The sequence below is a fragment of the Vanacampus margaritifer genome, chromosome 3, assembly GCF_051991255.1.
Source record: "Vanacampus margaritifer isolate UIUO_Vmar chromosome 3, RoL_Vmar_1.0, whole genome shotgun sequence".
Taxonomy (NCBI): domain Eukaryota; kingdom Metazoa; phylum Chordata; class Actinopteri; order Syngnathiformes; family Syngnathidae; genus Vanacampus; species Vanacampus margaritifer.
In genome coordinates this window covers 2,243,461-2,261,186 of record NC_135434.1, presented here as the reverse complement: position 1 = coordinate 2,261,186, position 17,726 = coordinate 2,243,461, and the positions used below count along the sequence as shown (strand labels likewise).

The following is a 17,726-nucleotide window of genomic DNA, read 5'->3' as shown; positions in this document are numbered from 1 at the left end:
AAGTATCAAAAAACAAATGTTTAATTTCTTTCTTTGCAATACTTCAGTTCTCTTGCTTGTTCCAAATACAAAAAAAAAATGTACAAACATTTAAAAAGGACTCTTGCTCCATCAGGGGGAAAAAAACAACTTAGAAACACAAAGTACACAACAGAGCAAGCTGGTGAAATTGTTCCAGCCAGCAAACACAGACAAATGAGAAACAGAAAGCAGTCTTGTCAAGTTGCTTTTGTTGATGTTATTTACACAAGTACACCAGCAGGGGTCATTGCTGGCCACATTTAACTGACCCATCGCAAGTCAACTCAAGATTGACACAAAAACAAAGTTGAGATGACCTGGCTCCTCTAAAACAGGAGGCCATGTCATATTTATATATATTTTTCCATTTGTCCATTTTTCAGCGCTTGTCTTTCATTAGGGTGGCAGGTGAGATTTTAGGCAAGAGGCGGCGGGTACACCCTGGACTGGTTGCCAGTCGAAGACAAGTTGTGTTTCATTCAGCCATGACTTGATAAACCGGACAGAGTTGGCTGGACTTTCACAATAAAAGCATGGGGGATTTCATTTGACCTTTAAAAAAAAAAAAAAAATGGCTTGAGACAAGTTGGGCTACCGGTGTGCACACATGGCACCAACACCTTCACAACCCATATTGACCAGTTCATATTTGGTATACAATTAACGGTTTTCCAATCAGGCATGACATCTTCCACAAATTGTTTGGAAAAGCTCACACCATTCGTACGTGGTAAGGACATGTTGACTGACGCCTGATACGGACTCCTCAACATTCACAGCCGATGCGGACGTTCGTATTTGAATTGAACGAGTTCACGCCGGTTACAAAATGCATCTCAATCTGATATGGGGCAGGTTCACACCTGGTAAGAAATCATTCCGACATGATGCGGATATTCTACAGTTGGTATGGACATATTCAGACCAGATATGAAATCATTCACAGCTGGCAGTGATTCGTTCACGGCTGATAGGGACCCATCTGGACAGTTACATGGACAGCTTTACACTTGCTATGGAATCATTCATATCTGGTACGAACATGTTCCCGCCAGGTTTGGAAACAGTTTCACATATTTGTATGATATCATACCGGTATGAAATCATTCTCACCTGGTGAACAACTTACAAAAACCTTCACACCCGATACAGAATTATTCGCATCCAGTAGGAACCCAGTCACACTTGGTTTGAAATAATTAGTAAAGCTTTACAAAAATCACTCACACTTGTTACGGCTGCACCTTTACCTGGTATGCAGTCATTCGCACCTGGTATTAAATAATTCATGCCGGTTACTGACGCAGTCACACCGATTGTGGATGAAATCACGCCTGGTATGGACACGTCCCGCTGCTCACACCTGGTAACAAATAATTCATCTCGTTACGGACATGACCACACTGGTTCTGGATGCCGTCACACCCGGTGCGTATAAGTTCATTAGTTATGCACCAGATCATCAGCAGGGTGATGGTGGGTGAGAACTACTACTGACTGAGGTTCTTGAATTGTTGACAGAGAAAACAAAATAGTAAACGAATTTCTGAGATAGTCTTGTTTACGGTGGTGAAAGCTCATAACTGGCAGGAGTGTGGATTTTCTTCCTCTTCTTTTTTTTTTTTTTTTTTTTTTTTGTTACACTTGAAGGCATCGCTTTGGTTCAAGCATGTCGCGCTCACGTTCATGATTGGTGCATAGTCGAGGACGAGGGAGGTCGGAGAGGAAGGTTCCAGTGACGCGCTGATTAGACAAGACAACAAGCTCCTACGTCACCTGTTAGCGTGGCGCTGAATGACGCCGGCGGGCCCCGCATCCGTTCCGGAAGTCCAAGCCGAGGAGTGAGCCAAGCGCAAAAAATTGTACGTGTGTGTGTGTGTGTGTGCGTGCACATGTGTTATTTGTTGCGCAGCTGTTCCAGCTGGTCCTGATACTCTGTGAACAGTCTTTGGAATCGCAGGTTTTCTCCGATGACGGGCATCACTTCCTGCAACAACTCCCGCTTGCGCAAACCCTGAACATAAAATGGGGGGAAGACGCACAGTTAGCATACGCAGTGACACAATACCACAATTTCATATCATGCAACATGAGTACAGTCATTTCTGGACTACAAGGCGCACCTGACTATAAGCCGCACTAGCTAAATTTGGGGAATACTCGGGTTTGTTACACATCAGCCGCACCCAACTGTAAGCCGCAGGTGTTTTTATGTTACCGCACCTGGTTTTCGCTACTGCAAATTGTCTCGCTCTCATTATTTTTCTCCTACTGTATTTGGGGTCACTTGATTTGTTTTGCTCTGCCTGATGCTCTTGCGCTTCCTTTGTAGTGCGCCCCATTTGTGATCTGATTAATAAGCCGCACTTTTTTTAGCCGCAGGGTCGAATGCAAGTGAATAAGTTGGATGGAATCATGAAAAAAAAAATGAGAATGGAAAATAATCTTGTGCAAAATGTGGAATTGTGTAAAGTCGTCATTTTGGGAATGGGGAAAATAGTTCAAGGTGGTTTGAATGAATGGAGAAACGTCGAGGCAGTCAAATTGTGAAAAATGGCGAAAACACATAAAGAAATGTGGTGCAGAATACCATGTGTGAATGCTCGTCAGCATTGACACAAGAACAAGAACCAGGATGAAGAAAGTGCTTGATGTGCCCTACCAGTATTGTGGCCTCCCAGGCCGTAGCGGCCGACTTGTGAACAGGACCCAGAAGCTCCTTACAAAGGTCTCGCAGTCGAAACTCAGAGCCTGAAAGGTGAACCGATGAGACGACACATTTCAAATTCCTTCTTTCATTTAATGACTTTAATGTAGATGCGAGCATGGAGCATGAACAAGGCCAGAGGACATGGGTAAAATCAGCATAAAATGGCCGCTTTGAGCCAAAACGTTACGGCTGTATGAGATTTTTTGTTGCGTTTACCATGATAGACATGCAAAAAATAAATAAATCATGATGCTAAGTTAAATTGGCTTCAAGGGTCCGAGACGAATTTGACAAATGTTTTTGTTCGTGCTATTGGTGAGTGATCAATTTTTTCTCTCTCCAAAAATCAGCCTAAAATGGGTGCTCTGAGCCAAAATGGCAGACTTCCTGTGTCTGTTAAAACGTGGTTTCTTTTATCAGACTTTTTTGGGGGTCTAATCATGACAAGCACGTCTACCAAATTTCATGCCGCTAAATCAAACTGCATTCGGGGGGGATTTTTTCCAATGGTCGAACGCCTGCAAAATGTTGATGAACTCATTTGCTCCCAAAAATATATGAAATGAAAAATATATTATTTATTTTTATTTATTTAATTTATATTAAATGTATTAAATATTGCCATGGTCCCAAAAACATATTTCATATGTTTTTTTTTTTTTATATGCTAGAGCATACAGAAAGCTTTGATTGCAGCTTCTGACCTCAAGAGGTCGCTTAAAGCAATGCGTAGTTATTACAAAAAACGTCCAGCAGATGGAAGCAGAGTATAAGATATCAACCAGGGCCATGTTGCAAAAAGCTCTTTTCCCCACTGTTTTAAACGCATTTGTGAAGAATGATGAAACTTAGCTATAAATATAATTTGTTTCCGTGATGAAAGTAGAGACTCTAATCTTTCTTTTGGTAGGTTCCATGTTTTCATAGCAATAGAACACAATATTCTGTGGGCCTTGCAAAATCAGTCAAAATCCAGTAAACCAGCCAGGAGCGAAGGGGGTTGCTTCAGTGAAAATGACTGGGAGTGAATGAGTAAATACGATAAACGATGAATAACTTTGCACTGCCTGGTGCTCGTACCTAAATCAAACGTCTGCGTACCTTCGTTGACGAGGAAACGTGCGTAGATGAGCAGCCAGTAGCGATACTCGGGCGCCGACTGCAGCGTGAGCGCCGCCGCCAGCTGGTTCTCCAGGAAGGCCAACGTCATGCTCTGCTGCAGGTGGTGCGGAGCGGTCGACAGGCGGGATGCCATGCGGCCGGCGCTGCCACAAGGAAGAAAAAGAAGACGGTCACTTTTTGCACCTTTTTTCCCTAGCGCTTTAGTGGTTGAGCTTACTTGAGGTTGCGTCCCTGCATGGTGGCCAGAGGCCCCGAGGAACCAGGTGCATCCTGGGTAGGGAGGCAGCTCCTGAAGTCGGCGCATTGGACCAGACAATCCCCTCGATCTGCGATCAGCGTCCTGAACATGACAGCCAATGAGAGTCAGTCGGTTTAAGGGGGAGGAGACCCGCCCCCTCTTAGGTACTCATTCATTGGCCAATCGTTGGTTTGTGTAGGCGCTTTGTGATTGGCTAATAAAGACAAGTGAAAAGGAGCTCTTGTTTGCGTTTGTTCGCATCTCACCACGTCTCCAGAGACGGGCTGAAGCAGAAGGACTTGCCGTTGGACAGGCCGATGACCGAGACGCCCTGCTGAGTCAGCAGGGATTGAGACACGGTCACCTCTGAACCTAAACACACACGCACAAACGGGTCAACAAAATGGCTGCTTCGAGGACAGCCTCTCAGACAGGAAACAGGAAGTGGCCAATCTCACCAGACAAAATGGTGGTCAGGGACTCGTTTTTGACCAGAGCCTTCTGCTTATGGACGTCCCTGTGGGTCGGCGCAGAGCACACACATGTTATCAAAGACACCCTCAATATACGACGATGAAACAAAATGACCTCAATGACATCATCAAGTTCAATACAAAGCATTTAAATCATCCTCAAAATGTTATTTTATTCATATATCAAAGAACTAAAACACCATCAACCACATGACAAAGACCCCCTAAAGCCACACAACACACCATCAACGACAGGCATCAAGCCCACACCATCAAAGGCACAAACCTCATGACATAAAAGACATCATCTGTAAAACATGCCACCATCACACATCAAAATAGCATGGCAACAAAGACACCAACTGCACAGTATCAAAGACACAATCATCACCTTAACGAACCACAACCACCCAACAGATATCATGACATCACTTACACGACGTCAATAACGCCATTCAAACACACAACAAGTAACAGTGTCAAAGACACCATCAACTGCACAAAGATCAACAGCATTAAAAGTCACATCCACCAACGGCCGTTGTGATCACAACGATCGTCAATTAACAAATAACTACATTGTAGAAGTGTAACGATTAATCAATCGACAACTAATCGATTATAACATTACTCGATAATTATTTTTAATAACTGATGGTTTAGATAACTCGTGAGACCAACTTCACAACATCAGAGATGGCGTCAAAGACCTCATCAACCTCAATACTTCAGCCACCAGCAACCACACAACCGTGCCCTCAAAGACACCATCAAGCACGCTGTGAACTGACCAAACTGAAAGCGTGGCCCCGGCGGTCAGCGCCATGACGAAGTGGGCCGAGCAGTTGAGGGCGGACACGGGTGAGGGCAACTGGATGGACGGCAGGAGGCGGCGGCCGTAGGACGAGAACACCGACAACATCCGGTCTTGGCACGCCACGGCCAGGATATCGCTGAGGAGGAAGAGGAATGTGGTCACGTGACATCCCGGAACGTCTCAAGGGTGGGGCTCGAGGCTGACCTGCTCCCCGCGGCGGCCATCACGGAGCTGGGCAGCAGCGTGTTCCACTCGCGTCCGTCTCGGGAGCACCGCAGCTGACTGAGCCTGGAGCCGGCCGCCGAGGTCACTTCGTTCTCCACCTCCAGGAAGACCGCCGGCTCCATGCTCACCTGTGTGTGCACATGCACATCAGTCCACGTCTTGTGCGTCTTTTTTGAGCATCTCGCTGTCACCTGTAGGTTGAAGGCCTTCTGGAAGCTCGGCGTTGGCAGCTTGAGGATGGCTGCTGGTGCCGGAGTGGGCGGCGCCACCACCACCGCCGCCCTGACGGGCTCGCGCTCCGGGGGAGTAATTAACTGAAGCCATCAAAATGTATTTTATTTTTTTCCCCACTTAACACAAGACAGTATGAGATGAGATTTATTTCTCATTTTCCCACCATTTTTTTCCCCTTACCTGCGTGAAGGAGTGGCTCATGGCGGGCGGGGCCATTTTGTCCTTGCGAGGCCGCCCCTTCTTGCGCTTCTCCACCACCTCGGCTGTGTCCATCATCAGGGGCTCGGCTTTGCGCTTGCACAGGGACAGGTTCTTGTTGATGGCGGCCATCTTGTCCTCACTGTCGCTGCTGGTGTCCTCCTTGGCCTTGACGTCCTTCAGGACAGACGCCACCACGTCTTTGGGCCTAAGTGAGCCATTGGGACCACAAAGTGGTTAGAAGATGCAACCGTGAATCGCCATTCACCTCCAAATTTGTCTATAGCACCTCTTTTAAATGATTGGCTAAAAAAAATGCACCTGTTACTGCCTATTTCCCGTTTTTTTTTTACGAATATTCAAGAAATTATTTTAGCGACATGACATCAAAAGACATTAACCACATGAAATCAAAGACACCATCAACCACACGACAAACAACATGAGCGACACAACATTAAGGACCACACGTTACCATCAACCACATCAGACACCCGCTACCACAAGTAATCAAAGACACCAATCACACAACATCATAGACACCAAGAAACACACAACATCAATCAAACAAAGACAACACAACTGCATTACAAAACCACAACATCAAAGACACAACCACACAACAAAGACTCCATCAACCACATTAGCAATCACGTGTCAAAGACAGCATATCAAAAACGCAGACAACCACATAAGGACACTATCAGCCACATCAAATCTACCACAACATCGAAGACACATCGTCACCATCAGTCACAGGGATGTTTGATCTTACTTTTTTTCAAACCAATATCAGTACAAGTAGTTAATTCTTGAGTAGTCACCGATACCACTAGTACTTTTGATAGCACAAACATGCCAGCAATAATCACACTTTAGGGGTATTTGATTTAAAATAAAAATTACTTTTGTAAAGAATAAATGCACATTAAGTTATCCCATATTTACTCTTATAATATTGCAAAGCATTTATTCAGCAGTACAACCTTGTTTGAATCATGAAGTTGTCTCTGAAGAAGAGCAGAGCATGAGAAAAAGCATGACTGCTACTTCTGCAGCTGCAGAACAGGAACTGTGCCCTTATCACAAGATAAGGACTGAAACATTTTTCGCACAAAGAAAAAAAGACGTCTGTATTATTATCTGACTCATGTCCGCGATGGTTTTAACGTTACTGCTGTGTGACCCCTCCCCTTTAGAGCAGCAACAGCCATGTAACTAGGGAACGCCCTGTAAAAAAATAAAAAGAGTGTGCCTCAAAGCGGGTAGGATTGCAATCTGTGCACATCTCTGTCTGTTCTCCTCGCGAGCAAAAAGACTAAGTCTGGTCTGTATTATTATCTGCGCAATGACTCATATCCGCGATGGTTTTGATGCTGCTGCTGTGTTACCCCTCCCCTTTAGAGCAGCAACGGCTATGTAACTAGGAAATGCCCTGTAAAAAAAAAAAAAAAAAAGAGAAGGCTTGGGAGAGAGCGCCTCAAAGCGGATAGGAGATTGTAATGTGTGCACATCTCTGTTTGTTCACCTCTCGAGCAAAAATAATCTAAGTGTCTTGTATTCCTTCCTTGTCTGGTTGTTTATTAAATGTTCTAGGCTGACTGAAACTGATACAAACTATTTATTCTGAAGCGTAAGATTGAAAGATAGGTTTAAGGTCTTTGGTACCATAGTTTGTGGGATATTGAAGGTTTAAACTGGGGCTTGGTTGACTTCAATTTCTTATTTATACAGAGTGGGAAAGTTGAATGTAATATAACCTGTCAAGTGGCGGCAGACCGGCAGTGGAGGCGATGGCGGCAGGGACGCCCGGCGTGGTTTTGGATCTCTCGGTGAACCTGGAGTCCAAGGCCTTCATCGGCTCTATCTTGGAGGCGGATGCCAGTAACAGACTGGCCTTGACACTGGATGGGAGGACCTGCTCCCTGGTGTCCTCCAGGCCCTTGGGGGCCATGTTGGTGGACGGTGGCGGCGGTGGGACGAGCATGGGGTCGAGGTGGGGCCGCAGCTCCCCCTGCAAGGGGGCCGCTGTCGCCACCTGTCCCGGGCTGGAGTCGGTGCTGAGCTGAGGGGGCAGCTGGTTGGACAAGGAGGACGGCAAGATGGGAACGCTGTTGAAGAGCGCTGGGGAGAAGTCCCTAATGAAGAAGGTGGAAAAATCAAGTGTTATGTCGGCTCATCGTGACGTTTGACAATAGAGAAACAAGCCTGTGGCGGCCATTGTCAGCACTCAGTGACAACTGTCGGCCTGCTTATATCACAATGTTGTACCGTCAGCAACGTTTACCGAAGTTCTATGCTAGAGACTTACATCAACAATACTAAGCATTGTGTAAGGACATCAGTTAGCTAAAGTGGACAGGACTGGTCAAATATGGCCAAGTTGCATAAGCTTGTGTTCCGCTGCGAATTTTCAGTCTCCCAGGGAAGAAGCAGTTTGCCAATTTTGTCTCAGGTTGTGAGCGTGGCAGCTGTAGTCTAGTGTCTTTATTGTTACTTGCAGCTTGGACGCCCCCCCCCCCCCCCCCTCCTCCAAATAAATAAAAAATCCCTACCCGGTGTCAAGCTGCGCGATACACAGAGGCGTGATCCGTCTTCTGCCGTCAGCGGTTCGAGTCTCCACCTGCTTCTTCAGCAAGTTCTACAAAAACATCGGAAGGTCAACCAGTGAGGAAGTCTGACCTGAAGGACCAAAAATGTTCCCGCTCACCTTCCTGATGTCCTCCAGAGACTCTCCGTTCATCATGCTGTTGAGCTTGGGCGCCGAGGAATCTGCGCTGGCCACTGCGGCGGTGTTCTGGGCCGAGCTTTGCCTCTCCTGCTGGTACTTGAGCATCTCCGGGTTCTCGATGACGGTAGTGGCCAGCTGCGGCTCCTGCGTGCTGGTGATGGCCAGACTTTTGCCGTAGATGTTCTGGTGGATGGTGTTCTAAGAAGGAGACATTTATTCATTGGGTTCTTGATTCTGCACGACTGGGGCAGACTATACGGCGGTCGGCGGACCTTCTCCTCCTCGCTGAGCGGGTCTCCTAGTTCGTCCAATGAGAAGTCCAGGTAGGCCACAGTACCATCCATGGAACACACCAACATGCCCAAACCCGTCAGAGTCCTGAAACACACACACACAAAATGAAGATTTAATGAGAGGAAGTGTAAGGGATATTAAATACAATGTCAAAATGTTAGATTACAGTTTTACATATTGTCACCTTCTTAAAACAATAGCCCAAATCATGTTTTTTTTTTTGTGCCTTAACTCTTTGACTGCCAAAAACGTTAAATAACGTTTAGTAAAATCCTATGGAGGAGTGCCAAAGACGTTAAAAGACGTTTGTTTCAAAACAGAGGTGAAACTAACCATTTTCTATTGTTGATTACTGAAAAACGGAATAAGGTAGAAACAAACTTTTTTTTCTGATGAAAGATGAGAGTCCAATCTTTCATTTGGTAGTATGTGTGTTTCCATAGTCCAAACACATAATTTTCTGTGGACCTTGAAAGATCAGTCAAAATGCTTAAATCGACTGGCACCCACGGCATCCCTTTTCTGAAAACGTCTGGCAGTCAAAGAGTTAAACACATCCTCATGATGCTGGTTGCTTATGCTAAAATCAGCTACATCCTGATGGTGACAATATGGCAACATGCTAAATTAACTCATTTGCTCCTAAAAACGTATAGATACGTTGTTTTTTAATTATTAACATGCTCCCAAATATCTATTTGGTTTTTTTTATGCTAGAGCATACAGAAGGCTTTGATGCAGCTACTGAATAGAAGAGAATGCTTGAAGCAATGATAATTATTACAAAAACGGCCAGCAGGTGGCAACAGAGTATAAGGGCCATGTTGCAAAAAGTCCCCCCCCCCCCGTTTTAAACAGATTTGTGAAGAATGATGAAACTTAGCCAAACAGAGACAGACAGAAATTTACTTTTTTTCCTGATGTATAGACAATTAGAAATTAATTTTGGCGTAAATATGTGAAATCAGACCTTAACCTCATACACCTTGAGACCACCAACAGACAATTGGTGGAACCGTAGGCAGCCAACATTAGGGCCGAGACAATTTGGTCGGATACTAGTAACTACCAATCAATCACTCAATCAATCAATGTTTGGAAAAACTCACCAGGAAATGTCCATGATGGATTTGTCAAACAAATCGTGGATGACTACCAGGGGGCGCTTAAGGGAGGTTAGCTGGAGATACACATGAGGAAGAAATACTGTTAACTGCCAAGAAAAAAAATTGTAGAGAGTGGTAAACTACAATTGTGGTTATGATTTAAGAAAGCAGTGACATGGAGTAAAGTCAATCAAGTGCATTGAAAGACAATTCTGAGAACAATTACGGTTTAGGCAAACACGTGCGTACGACGCCAGGGGCCACAAAACATCTCATGAAAACTAAAATGCTTCCCTCATGCAAGGGACGATTCTCAGTGCCAAGTTTTCAAAACATGTTTTGTTTGCAGAAAAACTGACAGTGAAAATCAACTTGACCTTTGCACTTTAGTGCATTTCAGAGTCTGCACTTTTGACATTTTACTTCAGTAAATGGTTAAGGTCTACTTTTGAGTACATTTGCCTCTTGCATGTGTATAATGTCCTGTATGTTATGTTGGCAACAATTTGTACGAACCCAGACGGAGAGCGAGCGGTCCTTGCTGCCTACGGCGCAGCAGCAGTACGGACAACTGGGCTTTGACGAGCTGCCGTTCTTCTGCTTCTTCTTGAAGATCTTTGGGTTGAATTTCTGCACACGCAAAAGCAACAAAATGTGCCTTACAGCAAACACATGTAGACAGGCGAGGAAAACAAACAACAAATCCTTTTAAAGGCAAGAGTGGTGCCAATTGACATAATTCCACATCCACTCTGTTTTCCTGACCTTGATTTACAGCAAGGCAGCGTGAGATCTGTAGTTTTCTACTAGACTACATGCACTGCAAGCCTAAAAGCTGAGCGGGGGCAGCAGTGATAGCAATGATTAGCATTGGCTTCTGATAAGAAACAGTCATTAACACAAGGATTTGTGTTCAACTCCATGCGATCTCAAACTTTTTGCTGTGGATGTCTTCTCAAAGCTGCCGAATACAGATAATTGAATTTCGAATCGCTACCGCACATGACGTCACATCCGCAGAGGGAAGGCGGGAAATTCGAACTTGAATCCAGTTTGAAAACTACTGGCCAGAGGCTTGCAGGAGTTCCCATTGTGAAAAGCTATGGTGTTAATATGCTAATTAGAAGATGTTTGAGTCATAAATGGTCAAATAAAAAGGCTATTCCAGGGTTTCCCCTGTGTACAAAATTCAGAGGCGGCCACCTCCACCTAATTTGCGAACCACCTCCAGCCTAAGCCACTGACATCGCTCAGCACAGATCTCGGCAGGAACACATTTGAACTGAAGTTGCGCCATTACGGAGGCGCTCTATCAACAGCAGTTCACCGAAAAGACCGGAAGCAACAACTAAAGAAGAAACAGCGTTCTTTGTTTGTTGTTTTTATTTAATGTACCGATTTCCTGATTGCGAGGTGGCGCCAAGGTCATAAAAACACAGTATATACAATAAACATAATAGTGTTTTACAACAATTTAATATGTACTACTGGATGATTTTTTTTATTATTGTAATTTTTAAAAATGGCTCAAATTAATTACCAATACCTTAAAATAAGACTGGTAATAACACTGATACCATGACCTGATATCGGTAGTCAGCCATCATAGTCAGGGTGATACCACCTCGGCCTCAATTTGAGCCAGGAAAAACCCTGTACTGTGAAGCTATTTTTGGTCAAATTCCTCCAAATATCCACAATTTGGCGTCCGTGCGTGTCCCAAGACTCACCACCACCGTGACGGCTTTCCTGTGGCCTACAAAGTCCATGTTGGTCTTCCAGCCGTCTCTCTCCACGATCTGCGCTGTGGGTCCCGAGTTGTTCATGGCGTGCGCCGACACCAGGTACTGTCCGTCGGGCGACCACGACAGACGCAGGACGTGTGTGGTGCCGCCACACTTGCGCACAGGAAAGCAAGGGCACAAAAATGCTGATCAATACAACAACAGCAAGGATTTTCCTGCATATCTTTTTGTGCTACGGATATGAAATATTTTTTAGAATCAACAAAATTCCAATAGAAAATATGCATGTGAGACGTGCAGGTACGATTTTCATTTTGTCCACTTTTGTACAAAATGCTCCCTTGTAACTTTGAATGTGTATGGTTTTAAAGGGCGGGGCCTGGTCTGTGAGTTTAGTCCCTCCCTGGACACTTGCTTGCTGTGCGCATTTTTTTCTTTTTGGAGCAAAAAGCAAAACCCGTGAACAACATAATCATCATCATCCTCATCCTCATCATCATCATCATCATCATCATCAACATCATCATTTTCTTGCTGCCTACCTCGCTGAAAGGCTTGGTGATGTTGGCCTCCATCTGCCAGTCCACCGTTCTCCACACTTTCAGGCTGTGGTCGTCGGCCTGCGAGGCGATGTACTTGCCCACCGGGTCCCACGTCAGGCCCTTGACCAGGCCCGTGTGGCCCCGCAGGCACATCACCATCTCTGAGGGAACACCAGACCCCGCACTAGTGTTTAATATTGTCAACGAAAACTAAACAAAAATAATTTCGTCAACACACATTTTTTTCCACCGGATTAAAACTAGACTAGTCTAGACTAAAACCTTCATTAATAAACAAATAACTGGGACTAAATCAGTCTGCATTTTCGTCGACTAATGAAGACGAGATGAAAATGTACTCCACTTAATAAAAAAACTGGCCTAAAATCTGTGGGGTATTTCGTTCATGAACAAAAACGAGACGGAAATTATATGATTTTGTAAAATCTTGTCTCTGCTAATCTGTCACTGTGACATTGTCATGTGACACACAGTGACACGTTCCCTTTCATATCTGCACCAACATGCACAAACACATGGGACAGATGGGAGGTGGATTCACAGTGAATGTTTAAAAAAATAAATAAATAAAAAGGGAGTAAATTAGTTACATTGTAACATGAATCCAATGGCTATAATGTTCAAATAATAATGTTAATCTGACTGCTAAATTTGCTTACTAATGCTGGCTAATTTACTAGCTCATTGCATGGAGCCATAGTAGCCACTGTGGAGTTGTTTTTCATCAAAAAGATGAGAGAACATTTTATGCGAAATAGTTTTAGATCTGAAATGAACAACATCATCTGCTGACAAAAAAAATATATACAAAGGTAAAATGATTGTCCTGACTAAAACTGAATGAGTAAAATTATATTTTCTTGGACTAATATAAGACTAACATTCTAGATTTATAGTCGACTAAAAATTGACTAAGTAAAAATGGGATGAGGTTCACTTATGTTAAAAACTAAGAAGCGTGATTGAAACTGGACTAAAACTGAGATTACGTTTAAAAATGGCTCTTAAAATTAACACTACCCGGCACATCTTTCCAAGGCCACTTTGACCACACTTCCATGCCATCCCATTGACAAAATGTGTTTTGTAGCTAAACGGTGGCACAGCAACACAAGCTTTTCCTTCTCTTACCGGGGAATTTGCGTGCGTTCCAGATGACGATGGTGTTGTCCACGCTGCACGACGCCAGCCACACGTCGTGCGGAGACCAGGCGACATCCATCACATCTACACAAACAACGTCATGATGATTATGTAAAATTCATATTTTTGTTTTGTCTTTAGTTGTGTCTAGAGTGCCAAGAGAAGAGAAAACAAAGATGTCTCTTTTTTTCTTTTCTTTTTTTTTTTTTAAATGTTGTGGCTTTGTGATGTGTACGTTCGAGTTACCTCCGGTGTGGTTCCTCAGAATGGTGACACATCTCCACTGCTCCACGTTGGCCAGTTTGCTGCTCGAGCCAAACACCGTGCTCGGACCGATGAATCTAAACATCACATCAGGGTCAGAATTTTTACTACTGTCGTTTTTTTTTTGGGGGCCAATTTATTTATTTATACATTACAACATAAGATAAAGATAATGACATTAAACCCCTTCCTCACCAAAAAAATGCTGATTTTTGTCTCTTTTGTGAAGTTAACCAAATACTAAGGAACAAAGTACTGTAAAATTTTGGGTCAAATGATCTGCTTGTAATTTATATCTTTGTTGAAAACAAGTTTGCAATTCGTTATGCATTTTTTAATTAGTCAGCCAATTAATGGCTTCTCAGAATTTATTCTACCAAATATTGTAATCAGCACCGGCACAAAAAAAAAAATCCATATCCGTCGGGCCCACATTTTTTTTACAATCAATTATTCTATCGATTATCCAATCGATGAATCGATGGATAAATGAAAATGTGAGGCGCAGGTATTATTGTTTTCCACTTACGGCTGCCACCCTCATATTCCACACTGTAATATCTGTGACTTTTGAATGTGCCTTAAAGGGCGGGGCCTAAACAGGTGAGTGACATGGGTGTCAGCGAATGTGAGTGTAGCGTCGGCTGTTGTGAGCTCAGGTTTGCGGCTGGCTGTTTGAGCCAGTCTGTGTGTTGAGTGCTTGGGGGTCTGTTGTCTATCCTTGACCACTTGTGGGGGCAGGACAGTACATTCTGACTAGCGGTGGTAGGAGATACTAAACTAGCTAACATCAGTAACTTGTGTTGCCAATCGTAAACGTGCTGTTATGGTAGATTAGTTCTGTTTGCAGTATACACATGGCACTTTGCTATGATCTTTTGTAAAGGTAATATGATCCCAAACTTTTGACATTTTGTCTTTTACGGACTTTTCCCCACCAGGTTCACCGCCATCTTATTATTATACGGAGTGGTGCAGTAGCATTAGTCTGTATGGAAAATGTATCATTGTGAAGCTTCGAGCCTTGAAGTGGCTTGGAATTATTATTATTTTTTTTTAATCCAATGCTTCGATTCATTTGATTAATCATTTAAACATTAATAAACAGCTAGCTCATTGTTAGCTTAGCATAGTTAAGCTATGAAATGTGTGTTTGTGTGTGCATGTACATACGCAGCTCGTTTCCACACCATCACCAACTTGTCGTCCCCTGCAGACGCCAGGTAAAGTCCATTGTTGGACCAGCGCACGCAGTTCACGCAAGCTGCACAAAAGACAGTTCAATCTGATTTTGCCCAGTATGCAAAATGCCGTAGACAGGCTAACGAAGCATTTATGTTGCTGCAGCTATTTTAGCACAAACGGTGCAGCAACACGTTAAACAATAAAAACGTAAAGGCATTTTTAAGATTAATATTATATAGTCTTTATCCTTCACAGAAAATTACTAATATCACTGCAACTTAGTGAGAAGTTGTGAGCCATGAGTATGCATGTATTATATTGTCTCCCGGTGGCCAAGATGCATGCACCAGAATGAGCACAGTGTTATTTAATTTTCATAATAATATTACCTAAATGATTGTCCATCTGGCAAAGCATTTTGGGAACGTTCTCATTCTTCTCATCTTCCTCACGGAGGACAGGCGCCATGTTCCAGATCATCACCTTCCCCGAATCCTCCCCTGATGACCACAAACGATTTATTATACCATTCCTTGATTTGAATGAAGTATTCTCGTGTGTGTGTGTTTGTTTAGTTACCTTGCCCGCCAGTTGCAAATTTGGTTCCATCTGGGTGAATGTCAACAGAAAAGATGGGCTTGCCTGTCAGAAAAAAAAAAGACATAATATTAACTTAAAAGGAGCTATGGAAAAGTGTATGTGCAAGTAGAGGAACGTCAAAGCAAGAGGAAAGGCTAATAAAAAAGTATGGCACAAAGATGAAGGCTTTCTAACTTTTAGTGGTCCAAATTTGCTATTTGTTGACCATGGTACTAAGTACCGCTAACTTAGCAAAGTGACAGTAGTTAACTGTGTTGGGTAACGTCAAAAGCTTGTTGGCTGGGGGGGGGGGGGGGCTAAACACAGTAGGACCTCCTTATGAGAAACAAACTTAAGCAGCAAATTGACTGCGTTTGTCTTTGTTTGGGGGGCTCAGGTGTGCTTGACGTGTTGATTAACTACTAATAAAAGGAGTTAATAATTGTCTTTCTAACTGCAAGTGGCCCAAAAGCGCTAACGTGAAACCAAAAGGTAAGCACAACTGTGTTGGCTTTTATTGGACAGTGGAAACCTAGATAAGCTCTGACTAATGCTTATGATAAGCAGCACGTAGTTGAATGCTCGATGATGGACTTCCGCTGCATGTACCAATGCACAGATCTGCTCACTTATTGATAAGTGTATGAAGTGCTGCCTCTACCAGGGAAAATACAATCCATTATGTCTTTGCTTCACTTGCAGATAAACCATGAATAAAAGAAGTGAAAACCATCCGTGGCAATGACACATAGATGAAGGCTTTTTAACTGAAAACGGCCCAAGCATGTTAGCCGTTAAACATGCTAATTGCTAACTTAGCAAAGTGACAGGAGTTAGCCGTGTTAGCTAACGCCAAAAAATAGCCGGGAGGGGTGCTAGCTAAGCTAGGTGGGTAAATAGGGTTAGCAGACATTTGTGCTCGAGGGAGGACCGCTTTAGCGTTTAGTGCCCAAAATCGACCCTCGGGTTTCAACTTGGAGTGGCGCCTGGTGTGGACGTTCACCGGTGCACAACCTCGCCATCACTCCCCTTGGGAGCCCCTGCCGACGACAACAACAAAAGCCCCAACTTGATCCCAGTGATTCGCTTACTTACTGTTGTGGCTCACCCAGCTCGGCTTCAGCAGCTTCATCTTGAAAATATATATATTTTTTTTTTATTCTTAATTATCAATTCCTTTTGGGCTCGGCGTCCGCCTTTTATCTCTCAAACTCCGGCCGACACTCGAGTGTTTTTGGGGGGCTTGAACTCCATCGCTCCTTGCAGCATCCCCGCCGAAGCGAGCCGGACGTGTGACGAGGTGACACCGCGCAGGGCCGGAAGTATGTTTACGTCACGCCTAGCCGCCGAATGGGAAGTCCAGTGTTGGCCTTATTAAAGTAAGTCACGTAGCTCAAAAAACTATCGCTCTTCCGAGGACAAAAACGAATAAAAATGTTGCTTTCATCAGATTTGGACTGCATATTTGTAATTTATTGCTGTAATGAGTTAAACTTAGCACCAATAACTAGCAGACAGGCTACGTCGTCGTGCATTTGTCATTTTACTTTGAAATCTGAAATGACGTCAGAGCGAAAACTAAATTTGAACAACCTTTGATTTTTCGTACTGTCACCTGCACGCACATTTTGCCCCCCCCCCCCCTAGTCCAACATGCACCCACAGAAAAAACGTCAATTGAATTTGATCCCAATGCACTAAAATGTATGTTTATAACACGTGACGTTAAGTACATGCTGTACATGCATACTAAAATAATTAAATAGTGACATGCATTTAAAAAAAAAAATGCAATTTAGTTATTTGTCAGGCTAAATCTTATTTTAGGATGGGCAAAATTTCGCGCCTTTTTATGAGATGGGCCAGGACATTAATAGACAAGGTTAAAAAAAAGTGTAAATAATGTACAAGAATTATATATTATTAATGAAATAATTATACAATTAATGCTATTATAAATAGCCATCAAAAATTTTAGATGCACATGTAAAATTATTTATTTCACTTTCTTCCCCTCAATTTTGACTGACAACAATTAAGCCAATTTTACCAGAGAAATGAAAAAAACCTGAAGAAAA

General features: G+C 43.5%; 1 protein-coding gene across 1 annotated transcript; it reads right to left on the bottom strand.

Moving 5' to 3' along the window:
- Positions 1 to 3: 3 nt before the first annotated feature.
- Positions 4 to 16,970, bottom strand: hira (histone cell cycle regulator a). Its single transcript, XM_077560575.1, has 24 exons — positions 16,744 to 16,970; positions 15,649 to 15,711; positions 15,459 to 15,569; positions 15,058 to 15,148; positions 13,867 to 13,961; positions 13,609 to 13,704; positions 12,457 to 12,617; positions 11,900 to 12,067; positions 10,686 to 10,799; positions 10,173 to 10,243; positions 9,042 to 9,147; positions 8,749 to 8,967; positions 8,594 to 8,679; positions 7,799 to 8,176; positions 6,021 to 6,246; positions 5,798 to 5,920; positions 5,586 to 5,734; positions 5,356 to 5,517; positions 4,550 to 4,608; positions 4,358 to 4,463; positions 4,071 to 4,193; positions 3,833 to 3,996; positions 2,684 to 2,772; positions 4 to 2,035 (listed from the first exon to the last, which is right to left on the bottom strand). The coding sequence occupies exons 1-24, from the start codon at positions 16,778 to 16,780 to the stop codon at positions 1,919 to 1,921; spliced, it is 3,114 nt and encodes a 1,037-aa protein (XP_077416701.1). The 5' UTR covers positions 16,781 to 16,970; the 3' UTR covers positions 4 to 1,918.
- Positions 16,971 to 17,726: the final 756 nt, after the last annotated feature.